We start from the raw sequence: 15623 nt of genomic DNA, 5'->3' as shown, positions 1-15623 counted from the left end.
GATATAGTATCATAGGTTTGAAATACACAAGCATGCGGACAATTTCAAGAGAAAGGAGGAAACCATGAAAATAAACAAAATCTGGCTACCAATATTAAAAAAACTCTAAAATTGCAACAGCACAACAACAGAGAGGAAGCAGGCAGGGACGTCTAATTACCTCCCAAAAAAAGTTTGCTCCAGGCACAGTCAGGCTATTGTATGCTAATCAAGGTGATCAGTTGAAACATTCACACCTAGCTCCAGCAGACAAGAGTTCTTTGTCTCACCCTGGTCATTCCACAGATATATAAACCCTTTTTCCTAGTTCCAACAGACCTCACTATCTCTGAGGATGCTTGCCATAGATGCAGGCGAAATGTCAGGAGAGAATCATCATCATAAACTACGGTGAGGTGGATCTGTAATTGGTTAAGTGGACGAACACAGAGAGTGCTCACTAATGCTTCCTCTTCATCTTGGAAAGAAGTGACAAGTGGAGTGCCGCAGGGTTCCGTCCTGGGCCCGGTCCTGTTCAACATCTTTATTAATGACTTAGATGAAGGGCTAGAAGGCATGATCATCAAGTTTGCAGGCGACACCAAATTGGGAGGGAGAGCCAATAGTCCAGAGGACAGGAGCAGAATTCAAAACAATCTTGACAGATTAGAGAGATGATTGGCCAAAACTAACAAAATGAAGTTCAACAGTGACATATGCAAGATACTCCACTTAGGCAGGAAAAACGAAATGCAAAGATACAGAATGGGGGACGCCTGGCTCGAGAGTAGTACGTGTGAAAAAGATCTTGGAGTCCTCGTGGACAACAAGTTAAACATGAGCCAACAATGTGATGTGGCAGCAAAAAAAGCCAATGGGATTTTGGCCTGCATCAAGAGGAGCATAGTGTCTAGATCTAAGGAAGTAATGCTACCCCTCTATTCTGCTTTGGTTAGACCACATCTGGAATACTGTGTCCAATTCTGGGCACCACAATTCAAGAGAGATATTGACAAGCTGGAATGTGTCCAGAGGAGGGCGACTAAAATGATCAAGGGTCTGGAGAACAAGCCCTATGAGGAGCGGCTTAGGGAACTGGGCATGTTTAGCCTGAAGAAGAGAAGGCTGAGAGGAGATATGATAGCCATGTATAAATATGTGAGAGGAAGCCACAGGGAGGAGGGAGCAAGCTTGTTTTCTGCTTCCTTGGAGACTAGGACGCAGAACAATGGCTTCAAACTACAAGAGAGGAGATTCCATCTGAACATTAGGAAGAACTTCCTGACTGTGAGAGCCGTTCAGCAGTGGAACTCTCTGCCCCGGAATGTGGTGGAGGCTTCTTCTTTGGAAGCTTTTAAGCAGAGGCTGGATGGCCATTTGTCAGGGGTGATTTGAATGCAATATTCCTGCTTCTTGGCAGGGGGTTGGACTGGATGGCCCATGAGGTCTCTTCCAACTCTTTGATTCTATGATTCTATGATTTTGGACCATCCGAATCTTCTGGGCCGTTGACTTCGGAAGGCCAGCATATAAGGCGTTGCAATAGTCCAACCTCGTGGTGACTGTTGCGTGGATGACCGTTGCCAATGCTTCTACCAAAAGGTCGGATGCCAGTTTCATTGCCTGGCGAAGATGAAAAAAGGCCTGCTTCCTTATGGCCGTGATCTGGGCCTCCATCGTCAGCGATGAGTCCAACACAACCCCAAGGCTTTGAACAGTGGCAAACGGAACCAGAGCTTCCCCATCGAAATCAGGCAAAGACTGGGTTAATTCTGGTGGCTGGCCGGGCCAGAGGATCTCCATTTTTGCAGCATTGACTTTTAGTCTGCTTGCTCGTAGCCAACTCATTACTGCTTCCAAACACAGCTTAAAGTTCTCAGGAATCACGGTTGTCCCAGGTTCGAGACGCAGGTTCGAGTAGGGTATCAGCTGCATACTGGTAGCACTCTATGCCGGACGTAGATGTTCAATAACAGGGGCGAGAGGATAGCACCCTGGGAAACTCACTCCACAGCAAAGCAGGATCTTTCAGAGCTTTGGCCTGACCACTCCACCCTCTGTCTCCGGTCCCGGAGGAACGAATTGAACCATTTCAGGGCTAAACCTCGTACACCAGACATAGCCAATCATCTGCATACTGGTAGCACTCTATGCCAAAACTCTGCACCAGTCCAGCAAGTGGCCGGACGTAGATGTTAAATAACAGGGGTGAGAGGATAGCACCCTGGGGAACTCACTCCACAGCAAAGGCAGGATCTTTCAGAGCTTTGGCCTCACCACTCCACCCTCTGTCTCCGGTCCCGGAGGAACGAATTGAACCATTTCAGGGCTGAACCTCAAACACCAGACATAGCCAATCATCTGCATACTGGTAGCACTCTATGCCAAAGCTCCGCACCAGTCCAGCAAGTGGCCAGACGTAGATGTTAAATAACAGGGGCGAGAGGATGGCACCCTGGGGAACTCACTCCACAGCAAAGGCAGGATCTTTCAGAGCTTTGGCCTGACCACTCCACCCTCTGTCTCCGGTCCCGGAGGAACGAATTGAACCATTTCAGGGCTGAACCTCGAACACCAGACATAGCCAATCATCTGCATACTGGTAGCACTCTATGCCAAAGCTCCGCACCAGTCCAGCAAGTGGCCGGACGTAGATGTTAAATAACAGGGGCGAGACGATATCACCCTGGGGAACTCACTCCGCAGCAAAGGCAGGAGCTCTCAGAGCTTTGGCCTGACCACTCCACCCTCTGTCTCCGGTCCCGGAGGAACGAATTGAACCATTTCAGGGCTGAACCTCGTACACGAGACATAGCCAATCATCTACATACTGGTAGCACTCTATGCCAAATCGATGAATCAGCAAGTCATGGTCCACGGTGTCGAATGCAGCTGTGAGGTCCAAGAGTACCAATAGCGCTGATCCGCCTCGGTCTAACTGACGACGAATTCCATCAGTAATAGCTACCAAGACCATCTCTGTCCCATGACCTGAACGAAAGCCTGATTGAAAGGGGTCCAAACCTACAGTCTCATCTAAGAATTGCTGTAGCTGCCCCGCCACTGTCCATTCAATGCCTTTAGACCATGGCCATACAGCCCGAAAAAACCTACAACAACCCAATATAATGTTCATTTGTGGAATTCACATAATTCAAAAACCACTGGACGAATTGACACCAAATTTGGACACAAGACACCTCTCAGGCCAACGAGTGGCCATCACTCATAAAAACACAACGGAAGGGACTTATAAAGCCAAAAAAGCAAAAAAAAAATGCTACAGCGCATGTGCAAAAATGACTCCCCCGGCAAACAAAACACACAACAGCATATCCACACTCTCTTCCGGACTACAGCTCCCAGCATCCCCTAAATCAAGCCCTTTAGGAGAGGAGGGTGCTCCAAATGCATTGCTTCCAAGATGCAAACTTTCTTCTCCTTGGATTTCTTCGAGAGCATCCCAATCCCTGCATATTCCCAATTTCCTATTCCTGGACTTCCTATTCAGCCATCTTTTGCAAGCCCTCTTTCCCCATAGAACTGCCTCCCGCCTGATTCTGGCGCTCCAACCATCTCAGGATTGATCCTCCTCCTCTTCTTCCTCCCCAACCAAAGAAGAGCTTATCACCCTCTTGCAGGCAAAGTATGAAATGTCAATTTACGACCGGGTAGAATGGAAGCTAATCTTTCTTCTGAAGATAAGATTTCGCTTTTTCTTCTTCTTTTTTTCGAAAACGGAGTCGCACTGCTTTTTACAGGCGGATGAATTAAGGCACCTGCGAGGAGATGGGAGGAAGCGGCAGGGCTTCCCGCCTCTCCTTTCCGTCTCCGCTCGCATCCCCGCCGCCGGCGTTTAATTGAGTGTCGCCTCTTCCGCATTGTCTCCTTTCAAAGCCCGTCTTGTAAACATGATGGAGCGGAATGAACGGCCCGCACGTGTCTCTGTCATGCGGTAACAAACCCCGTGTTATTAGCATTGTCAGGACAGCGGGGCGGGAGGGTAATAGGGTTTTAGCAAATTCAACCACCGCCTCCTCCTGAGAAAAATGTATAATATCACAAAGGACGACCACTTCACCCACCTCATAGGAAACCTACTACGAAACAGCTTTTTTGTTGAGTTCCAGGGCCAGAGAAGCAGATGGCGGAAACAGAAGAACGGCCTGCCTCAGGGAAGCGTGCTTGCTCCATCCATGTTCAACATTTACACAAATGACCAGCCACTGCCAGAAGGGACAGAGAGTTTCATCTATGCAGATGATCGTGCCATCACCACTCAAGGAAATCAGCTACCAAACAGGAGCTTTTTTGTTGAGTTCCAGGGCCAGAGAAGCAGGTGGCGGAAACAGAAGAACGGCCTGCCTCAGGGGCCGTGCTTGCTCCATCCATGTTCAACATCTACACAAATGACCAGCCACTGCCAGAAGGGACAGAGAGTTTCATCTATGCTGATGATCGTGCCATCACCACTCAAGGAAATCAGCTACCAAACAGGAGCTTCTTTGTTGAGTTCCAGGGCCAGAGAAGCAGATGGCGGAAACAGAAGAACGGCCTGCCTCAGGGGAACGTGCTTGCCCCATCCATGTTCAACATCTACACAAATGACCAGCCACTGCCAGAAGGGACAGAGAGTTTCATCTATGCTGATGATCGTGCAATCACCACTCAAGCAAGGAGCTTTGAGATGGCAGAACAGAAGCACTCCGAAGCTCTAGGTGCGCTTACTGCCTATTACAGGGAAAACCAGCTGATCTCAAACCCATCTAAAACACAGACATGTGCCTTTCACCTTAAGAACAGACAAGCATCCCGAGCTCTGGGGATTATTACTTGGGAAGGAATGCCACTGGAGCATTGCAGCGCACCCAAATACCTGGGAGTCACTCTGGACCGTGCTCTGACCTACAAGAAGCACTGCCTGAACATCAAGCAAAAAGTGGGTGCTAGAAACAATATCATATGAAAGCTGACTGGCACAACCTGGGGATCACAACCAGACACAGTGAAGACATCTGCTCTTGCGCTATGCTACTCTGCTGCTGAGTATGCATGCCCAGTGTGGAACACATCTCACCACACTAAAACAGTAGATGTGGCTCTTAATGAGACACAGGATGTTTACGCCTCACACCACTGGAGAAATTACACTGCTTCGCTGGTATTGCACCACCTGACATCCGCCGGGAAGTAGCAGTCAATAGTGAAAGGATCAAGGCAGAGACATCTCCAGCTCATCCCCTGTTTGGGTATCAGCCAGCACGTCAACGACTTAAATCAAGAAATAGTTTTCTAAGATCTACAGAGACACTCGCTGGAACACCCCAGCAAGCGAGAGTCCAAAAGTGGCAGGCTCAAACCCAGAACCTCAACCAATGGCTGATACCAAATGAGAGACACAGAGGACTGGGCGACTTGGAAGGCGCTGAACAGACTGCACTCTGGCACCACGAGATGCAGAGCCAACCTTCAGAAATGGGGCTACAGGGTGGAATCCTCGGCATGCGAGTGCGGAGAAGAACAAACCACTGACCACCTGCTGCAATGCAACCTGAGCCCTGCCACATGCACAATGGAGGACCTCCTTGCGGCAACACCAGAAGCACTCCAAGTGGCCAGATAATAATGTTCAGGAACATCTACATGAACAGCATCCCCGTTCCCATCAGCTTGAACATGAACATCATTCTCATTCCCATCATCCAAAACAACCTGATCATCAGATATACACACAGGCTGAACAGGCCGACATACAACAAGGGCTTTACCTGGTGAATGCGAGACCCAGTACGCATGCCCAGTGTGGAACACATCTCACCACACTAAAACAGTGGATGTGGCTCTTAATGAGACATGCCACATTATCACAGGGTGTCTGCGCCCTACACCACTGGAGAAATTACACTGCTTAGCTGGTATTGCACCACCTGATATCCGCCGGGAAGTAGCAGCCGATAGTGAAAGGACCAAGGCAGAGACATCTCCAGCTCATCCCCTGTTTGGGTATCAGCCAGAACATCAACAACTTAAATCAAGAAATAGTTTTCTTAGATCTACAGAGACACTTGCTGGAACACCCCAGCAAGTGAGAGTCCAAAAGTGGCAGGCTCAAACCCAGCACCTCAATCAGATACCAGATGACGGACTCCCCCCATGGCACACAGAAGACTGGGCGACTTGGAAGGCACTGAACAGACTGCACTCTGGCACCACGAGATGCAGAGCCAATCTTAAGAAATGGGGCTACAAAGTGGAATCGACGAAATGCAAGTGCGGAGAAGAGCAAACCACTGACCACCTACTGCAATGCAACCTGAGCCCTGCTACATGCACAATGGAGGACCTTCTTGCGGCAACACCAGAGGCACTCCAAGTGGCCAGATACTGGTCAAAGGACATTTAATCAACTGCCAAGTTTGCAAAGCTAGTACTTCCTCGGCAGAAAAATCAAGGAATCTTACCAATGTTGGCCAGGCTCAAGTGCAGGCGGCCTCTGACCGAAGCCTCCACGCCGATGGGCTTGACGGACCCGTGCTGGAAAGCGTCCCCGCTCGTCACCGTTGCATCTTGCTTGTACTCCATGGCGAGGACCTCCAGCTCATGATGGACTTGGACGGCCGTCCTGCCCTGGCGGAGCAGGTGCTATAGAGTGATAGAAAATAAAAAAAGAATTTTCTGCAAAAATATTTTTAATCTCCTAGGCCCTTGGGAAGAGCCCGACAGCACCGGGAGCGTGGCTGGTCATGAGTTCGAAGAGAGAGAATTGATTCAGCCAGGATGATTCAGTCAGGATGTCACGGAGGGAATCTGTGATGTCTTCATGCCGTCAGAAATTGACCCCTGACATGCTGCTGGAGAGTCTAATTGTCTAATTGTCAGATTCCCCGAAGGCCTGGTCCCACAACCACGTCTTTACTTTCCTCCTGAAGGAAAGGAGGGATGTTGATGCCCTAATTTCCCCCGGGAGTGAGTTCCACAGGTGAGGGGCCACCACTGAGAAGGCCCTGCTCCTCGTCCCCACCAGCCTCACTTGTGATAGCGGTGGGGTCGAGAGCAGGGCCTCCCCGGATGATCTCAAATTCCGGGGTGGGACGTAGAAGGAGATACGTTCGGACAGATACGCTGGACCGGAACTGTAAAGGGTTTTGTAGGTCAAAACCAGCACCTTGAATTTTGCTTGAAATTAAATCAGCAGCCAGTGGAGCTAACACAGCAGGGGAGTGGTATGCTCCCTGTATGTTGTTCTGGTAAGCAATCTGGCTGCCGCTCGCTGGACCAGTTGGAGTTTCCGAACAGTCTTCAAGGGCAACCCCACGTAGAGTGCGTTGCAGTAGTCTGTACGGGATGTAACAAGAGCGTGGACCACTGTGGCCAGATCAGACTTCCCAAATTCGCCTCCCTGCATAAACGGTACCTAAATTTCCTACTTGACAGATGTAACTGTCTTTCGGGCTGCAAAGGTCGACGGCAAACTAAACAAATTGGCTGGAAGCTCACTCCAAACCGAAATAAATAAATTTATGACGCCATAAAACTCTCCAGCAGCATGTCAGGGGTCAATTTCTGACGGCATGAAGACATCACAGATTTTCTCCATGACATCCTGACTGAATCATTCTGGCTTAATCGATTCTCTCTCTGTGACATTTTGAAGCCAGCAGAGGACGCCGGAAACCTTGTATTGGAACTTTTTTGAAGCAACAAGTACTAATAAGGAAACTGAGAAGAAGGGGAGATGGGCAGGAAAGGTGTATAAAAGGAAGTGGTGGTGGGGAAAAAGTCAATAGTGTCTTTCTTTGCTGCAGAGATACAAGCAATATATCCATTTCAAAGCAAAACCGGCTTGTGAGTGGTTATTTAATATTGCTAGGAGGGGTATTTTTTAAGTAAGGTCCGTTTTGTTGTAGACACTAGTAGTTCGCGTGCATACCGCAACGAGTGCGTGCGTCGTGTACCGGCATGACTCGGGAACAACTGTGCTCAGTTTCCGCTCTGTAGCTCACCTGTACGGTTCTGTTCTGTGCTTTTAAAATGTTTAAGACTCTCAACTCACCCTCCGCATGTGAGGTTCGCTCAGTGATACGGTTTTTCAGCAAGGAACCTGCCTGCTGCAGAAATTCATCGACAGATTTGTGAAGTGTATGGTGATACTGTTATGAGTGAAAGCAAAGTGCGTACGTGGATACGACAATTCAAAGATGGCAGTGACAACGTCCATGATGAGGACTGCTCCGGTCGCCCTTCTTTGATTACAGACGATTTGGTGGCTTCAGTTGAAGAGAGGATTCGTGAAATTGGTTCAGAGGTATGGTAAGTGTTTGAACAAACTTGGCAACTACGTCGAAAAATAGAGTGAAGTATGTACTTTCTGAAAATAAATTTACTTTTTGGAAATAAACTTTCGTTGTGTACTTATGTTCCAACGGACCTTCCTTAAAAAATACCCCTCGTATATAGATCCTACAGCCTGACACAGCGTGCAAAAGAATGAGGAAGTACTCAATTGGTGTCGCAAATGGACAGTAAAGTGACAGCTCCCCTGGTGGCCAGAATACCCTCATGAAAAAGCTGGAATGTTAAATAGCCTCTGTGTTTCTGTCTATATATGTTTTGTGTCTATGGTATTGAATGTATATGTACATTGTAATCATAGAATCAAAGAGTTGGAAGAGACCTCATGGGCCATCCAGTCCAACCCCCTGCCAAGAAGCAGGAATATTGCATTCAAATCACCCCCGACAGATGGCCATCCAGCATCTGTTTAAAAGCTTCCAAAGAAGGAGCCTCCACCACACTCCGGGGCAGAGAGTTCCATTGCTGAATGGCTCTCACAGTCAGGAAGTTCTTCCTCGTGTTCAGATGGAATCTCCTCTCTTGTAGTTTGAAGCCATTGTTCCATGTCCTAGTCTCCAAGGAAGCAGAAAACAAGCTTGCTCCCTCCTCCCTGTGGCTTCCTCTCACATATTTATACATGGTTATCATATCACCACCCAGCCTTCTCTTCTTAAAGCTAAACATGCCCAGCTCCTTAAGCCGCTCCTCATAGGGCTTGTTCTCCAGACCCTTGATCATTTTAGTCGCCCTCCTCTGGACACATTCCAGCTTGTCAATATCTCTCTTGAATTGTGCTGCTCAGAGTTGGACACAATATTCCAGGTGTGGTCTAACCAAAGCGGAATAGAGCATGGGGAGCATGACTTCCCTAGATTTAGACACTATGCTCCTATTGATGCAGGCCAAAATCCCATTGGCTTTTTTTGCTGCCACATCACATTGTTGGCTCATGTTTAACTTGTTGTCCACGAGGACTCCAAGATCTTTTTCACAGAGATACAAGCAATATATCCATTTCAAAGAAAACGGCTTGTGAGTGGTTATTTAATATTGCTATATAGATCCTACAGTCTGACACAGTCCTACAGTCCTACAGTCTAATCCGCCCTGAGTCCCCTAGAGGGTGAGCAGGGCAAAATATAAATACTGTAAATAAATAAGTAAGTAAATAAATAAATAATATTCAGAGACGAATCCCAGACTCTTGGACCAAATATGCATGCGTGCTGTGTTGTTATCTATATAAATAAAAATGTCATCTTCGTTTGTGGGATTAACATAACTCAAAAACCACGGGACGAATTGACACCAAATTTGGACACAATACACCTATCAGGCCAATGAGTGACCATCACTCATAAAAACACGGAAAAACACAGCAGAAGAGGGGGAAAAAACCCCAAAAAATTCATTACAACACATGCGCAAAACCATATATATTAGGGCTGGGCGGTTTCGTTTCGTTAATTCGTAATTCGTTATTTTTTTTATAACGAAGCGATAACGAACCATTCTGGAGCAACTTAAAAACGAAACGAATTTTTAAATTCGTTCCGTAAATGCTTCGGATTCGTTATGTATTCGTTTTGTTATCCGTTTGAGGTCGTTTCGTTATTATTTCCGCATGTCTGGGGCAAGTTTTATAGTTGTTTTTTGTTTAATTAGTGAAAAAAAATTATAATATCCCACCAACAGTCAACAACAGAGGGAGAGGGAAGCTTCAGAAGTTCCCCCTGTCCCATATGGAGGTTTTTTAGCGTATTGCGCGGTCGCGTCCGCCATTAACGAATCGATTTGTTATTGTTTCGTATTTGTTTCGTTAATGTTTCATAATTTTTTTTACATTTACGAAATTTCGTAAATATCGAACTTTTTAGAAGAAAAATTTCGGAATTCTTTTAAATATCAAAACGCAAAAACCCCCAAAAAACGAATCGATTTTAGAAACAAATTTTCCCGTTGTTACCCAGGCCTAATATATATATAATACACACACAGACACAAACAAATGTATACACAAATATATACACACACACAAAACACATATACAGAGACTGGGCCACAGCAATGCGTGACAGGGGACAGCTAGTGTACAAATAAATCTATAATCATGATTAATAATAATATCAATACTATAAGCTCAATAATAATTTTCCACCTTTGTAATGTCACAACCCCCTAATACAGTTCCCCATGTTGTGGTGACCCACAACCATAACATTATTTTGGTTGCTCTCTAGACTAAACGTTAATTGGATCCCCAATTAAAACATTCTTTTCACATTCCGACCTTGACTCCGATGGGAAACCTAACACCAGACTGTCAGCCTCTTTCTCTGTCTGCACTGGCACATCTAATGCAGGCTTGGCTGTAGCGAAATTACTACTCTATGTTAAATTTTTGGTGTATAGCTCTATGTTTACATATGGCAGATAGGGAAGAATAGGCACAGACAGGGTAGCAACAGCAGAGACAGGATTAATTTGCATATGGAAGCCGATTGGTCATATGCAGATTAGCGTAGACCCAGGATTTGAAAAGGTTGCTAGGCCAAAATGACAGCTAAACATTTCAAAGGGGTGGAGCCAAAGTTTAAACATAGACAGAGAGTAAAAAGGGATGAGTTAGGAATTGCTGTTTGTGAAGAGAGTTAGGGATTCCTGTTTGTGAGAGACAGTTAGGAACTTCTGTGAGAGAAAAGAGTTAGGAACTCCTGTTAGAAATAAGCAGTTATAAAGATTTGTTAAAGACTACTGATATAGAGAAACAGTTAGTTAAATAGAACATAGGTTTTAGGAACATAAAGAAAGCCAGTGGTGCTTTAGTCAGAATATAATTTCAGTCAAGAGTGTGTAAAGCAAGTAACATGTTTGTGAATGTGAAACATTGAAAGTCTATTTCAGAAAAGTAAACCAAGTATATTATACTGACTGTAAGCGTCAAAATTGCAACAAAACACAAATGTAACCACAAGCGTTGGAGCCAGAAGTTATAAATAAACTGTTTTACTTTGTTATACAGAAGTGTGTCTCAGTGCCTGTACAAAGGTTAAACAGTACGCAGAAAGTCCCAGCTAATATAAAAGAAGAAACTGAATCATTATAAGAGTAAAGAGGTTTTTCTTAAATAAATAAATAGTCTCTCTCCCTCGCTACATTGGCCATCCCAGAATCCTCAGCTTTATCATGGCTAACAACACTCTCCTGTCCAAAATCCCCACTTCCAGACTCCTTTGAGTCTGCAGGATCCTGTGGCATTGAAACCTCAGGCAATGAAACCAGTGCAGGCTGAACCACTACAGGTTAATGACTGACTTGGAGATCTCTCATAGGAATCCTTGGCCCCGAGGTGGCGCTCACCTTCATCTTCACGGCCGCAGATCCAAGCAGGAGCAAGGAGTCCCCGTCCCAGGCATCAATGTGGAGGGAATGCTGGGCCAGGTAGCGGAGGAACCACTGCTGCTCCCCGGCCTTCAGGAAGCTGGGGTCCACCATATACCGAAGCTGGAAACCCGGAGAGCCTGCAGAGGACAAGCACACGCCAGGGATTCACTCACCAACAGCTGCAGTACTTCAGTCCACACCAAACTGGTCAGCGACTCAGCCACTTCTCTCCGTTCAGGCCGTTCCAGTTTCCTCCACCAGCAACCCTCCGAGCCAACTGGGTTAACTCTGTTTCTGGTCACCAAGCTTTCAGGTCTGGATCAATAGCAATTCCTTGGTTCTTGGTCTGGGACTGGGCCCATAACCGAATTGTCAGAGTTTGGTGGTGCACAGCAAAAGGAATGCTAGATCAGCAGACACTGTGCTGCAAAATAAGGACTCTGCAGGCTTTGAGTTACAAAAGAAACTAAGTTTACTAAGCACATTCAATAGACACGTCTTACTACCGCGAGCTATAATTCAGGAACTAGTCAAAAGGAAAGCAATGTGGTCCCAATCTTCAAGAAGGGAAAAAAGGATGACACAAACAACTACCGTCCGGTCAGCCTCACGTCGATACCGGGCAAGATTCTGGAAAAGATTGTTAAGGAAGCGGTCTGCAAACACTTAGAAACAAATGCCGTCATCGCTAATAGTCAACATGGATTTATCAAAAACAAGTCATGCCAGACTAATCTGATCTCTTTCTTCGATAGAGCTACAAGCTGGGTAGATGCGGGGAATGCCGTGGGTGGAGCGTACCTGGATTTCAGTAAGGCCTTCGACAAGGTCCCCCATGACCTTCTGGCAAGGAAACTAGTCCAATGTGGGCTAGGCAAAACTACGGTGAGGTGGATCAGGAATTGGTAAAGTGGACGAACACAGAGAGTGCTCACTAATGCTTCCTCTTCATCTTGGAAAGAAGTGACAAGTGGAGTGCCGCAGGGTTCCATCCTGGGCCTGGTCCTGTTCAACATCTTTATTAACGACTTAGAGGAAGGGCCAGAAGGCAGGATCATCAAGTTTGCAGACGACACCAAATTGGGAGGGATAGCCAATACTCCAGAGGACAGGAGCAGAATTCAAAACGATCTTGACAGATTAGAGAGATGGGCCAAAACTAACAAAATGAAGTTCAACAGTGACAAATGCAAGATACTCCACTTTGGCAGAAAAAATGAAATGCAAAGATACAGAATGGGGGACAATGCCTGGCTCGAGAGCAGTAAGTGTGAAAAAGATCTTGGAGTCCTCGTGGACAACAAGTTAAACATGAGCCAACATTGTGATGTGGCGGTAAAAAAAGCCAATGGGATTTTGGCCTGCATCAAGAGGAGCCTAGTGTCTAGATCTAAGGAAGTAATGCTACCCCTCTATTCTGCTTTGGTCAGACCACATCTGGAATATTGTGTCCAATTCTGGGCACCACAATTCAAGAGAGATATTGACAAGCTGGAATGTGTCCAGAGGAGGGAGACTAAAATGATCAAGGGTCTGGAGAACAAGCCCTATGAGGAGCGGCTTAGGGACCTGGGCATGTTTAGCCTGAAGAAGAGAAGGCTGAGAGGAGATATGATAGCCATGTATAAATATGTGAGAGGAAGCCACAGGGAGGAGGGAGCAAGCTTGTTTTCTGCTTCCCTGGATACTAGGACGCAGAACAATGGCTTCAAACTACAAGAGAGGAGATTCCATCTGAACATGAGGAAGAACTTCCTGACTGTGAGAGCCGTTCAGCAGTGGAACTCTCTGCCCCGGAGTGTGGTGGAGGCTCCTTCTTTGGAAGCTTTGAAGCAAAGGCTGGATGGCCATTTGTCAGGGGTGATTTGAATGCAATATTCCTGCTTCTTGGCAGAAAGGGGTTGGACTGGATGGCCCATGAGGTCTCTTCCAACTCTTTGATTCTATGATTCTATGATTCTATGACTCTGCAGGCTTTGAGTTACAAAAGAAACTAAGTTTACTAAGCACATTCAATAGACCTGTCTTACTACAGCGAGCTACAATTCAGGAATTAGTCAAAACGAAAGCCTCTTCACATCTGCTTATCTCTTCTTGCTGAGACTAGTTACTCCCTTCTGTTCCCAGCAAGAGCAAACCTTATCTTACTTCTCTCAAGGTCACATAATCACAGCCTCATGGTATGAACATACTGCACAGCATTTCTAATACACAGTGGAATCCATCTTGGAAATACATAGAAGCACATTTAAAACACATACATAACTAAATTAATCCTGACAGTCCCCATGACCCACTCTACATCCAGGTGCAGTTTGGAGGAGGGCAGACTGTGAATGATGGGACTTGAAGTACCTTCACTCACTTCCTGAGACTGCTGCGAACCTCATCCAATGACTGTTCAAGACCAAACTTGGCACACAGAGCCCCCATGACCCATTATACATCCTGGAGCAGTTTTGAGGAGGGCAGACCATGGACGATGGGACTTGAAGTACCTCAACTCACTTCTGGAGACCGCTGCGACCCTAATCCAATGACCAATAAAGACCAATCTTGGCACACAGAGCCCCCATGACTCACTCTACATCCTACTGTAGTTTGAAGGAGGATGGACCATGGATGATGGTTCTTCCTTGTAATGTTCATGTGGAATTGCCTTTCCTGACATTTGAACCCAGGGCTCCATTGAGGCCTAGTTTCCAGGGCAGAAGAAAGGAAGACTTACTCCCTCTTCCTTTCGACATTTGGGAACTTTGCTCATCGAGCTAATTGAGCAGTTTGGGAACCTTGCTCGTGATTTCAAAGCACCCCGACAGATGGCCATTCAGCCTCAATCCTAGATGTGCGGGAAGTGTTCGACTTGTGATTTTGTGATACGAAATCCAGTATATATAACTTGTTTGCTGTGAAATACTATGTTTTTTTTGTCAATAAAATAATAATAATATAAATAGTAATAATAGTAATAATAATAATAATAATTTATATAAATAAAAATGTAATGTTCGTTTGTGGGATTAACAGAACTCAACAACCATTGGACGAATTGACACCAAATTTGGACACAACACACCTAACAACCCAATGTATGTTCTTCACTCAAAAAAAATGATTTTGTCATTTGGGAGTTGTAGTTGCTGGGATTTATAGTCAAAGAACGACAATCAAAGAACATTCTGAACCCCACCAACGATGGAATTGAACCAAACTTGGCACACAGTTCTCCCATGACCAACAGAAAATACTGGAAGGGTTTGGTGGGCAGTGTCCTTTGGTTTTGGAGTTGTAGTTCACCTACATCCAGAGATCACTGTGGACTCAAACAATGATGGATCTGGAGCAAAGTCTACACAAATACTCAATATGCCCAAATGTGAATACTGGTGGAGTTTGGGGAAAATAGAATCCTGACATTTGGGAGTTGTAGTTGCTGGGATTTATAGTTCGCCTACAATCACAGAGCATTCTGAACCCCACCAACGATAGAATTGGGCCAAACCTCCCACACAGGACCCCCATGTGTGCCACAGCAACGTGTGGCAGGGAACGGCTAGTCTATATAAATAAAAATGTAATGTTCGTTTGTGGGATTCACATAATTCAAAAACCACTGGACAAATTGATACCAAATTTGGACACAATACACCTATCTGATCGAGTGACCATCAATAAATCACTCATAAAAACTCTGAAAAACACAGCAGAAAAGACTTAAAAAGCCCCAAAAATGCATTACAACGCATGTGCAAAACCACATATATACACATATACACAAATATATACATATATACTAGGGCTGGGTAACCACGGAAAAATTTGTTTCTAAACTCGATTCGTTTCCAGGGAGCGCTAGCGTTTCCAAATTCTAAATACTTCCGAAATTTTGAGATTTCAAATCGATTCGTTAATGGCGGACGCGAATA

General features: G+C 45.8%; 1 protein-coding gene across 2 annotated transcripts in view; it reads right to left on the bottom strand.

Annotated features, from left to right (window-relative positions):
* NPHP4 (nephrocystin 4) overlaps nucleotides 1-15623 on the bottom strand; it is a 185355-nt gene that overhangs the window by 58857 nt on the left and 110875 nt on the right. For both annotated transcript variants that reach the window (XM_067472811.1, XM_067472812.1), the window contains exons 17-18: nucleotides 11674-11834; nucleotides 6441-6621 (exon numbers count right to left, since the gene is read on the bottom strand). In XM_067472811.1, coding sequence (XP_067328912.1) covers nucleotides 6441-6621; nucleotides 11674-11834 — 342 coding nt within the window. The remainder of the gene's footprint in view (nucleotides 1-6440; nucleotides 6622-11673; nucleotides 11835-15623) is intronic.

The sequence above is a fragment of the Anolis sagrei genome, chromosome 13 (assembly GCF_037176765.1).
Source record: "Anolis sagrei isolate rAnoSag1 chromosome 13, rAnoSag1.mat, whole genome shotgun sequence".
NCBI lineage: Eukaryota > Metazoa > Chordata > Lepidosauria > Squamata > Dactyloidae > Anolis > Anolis sagrei.
Note: the sequence above shows the minus strand (reverse complement) of the source record. Positions and strands in the feature narration are given on the sequence as shown.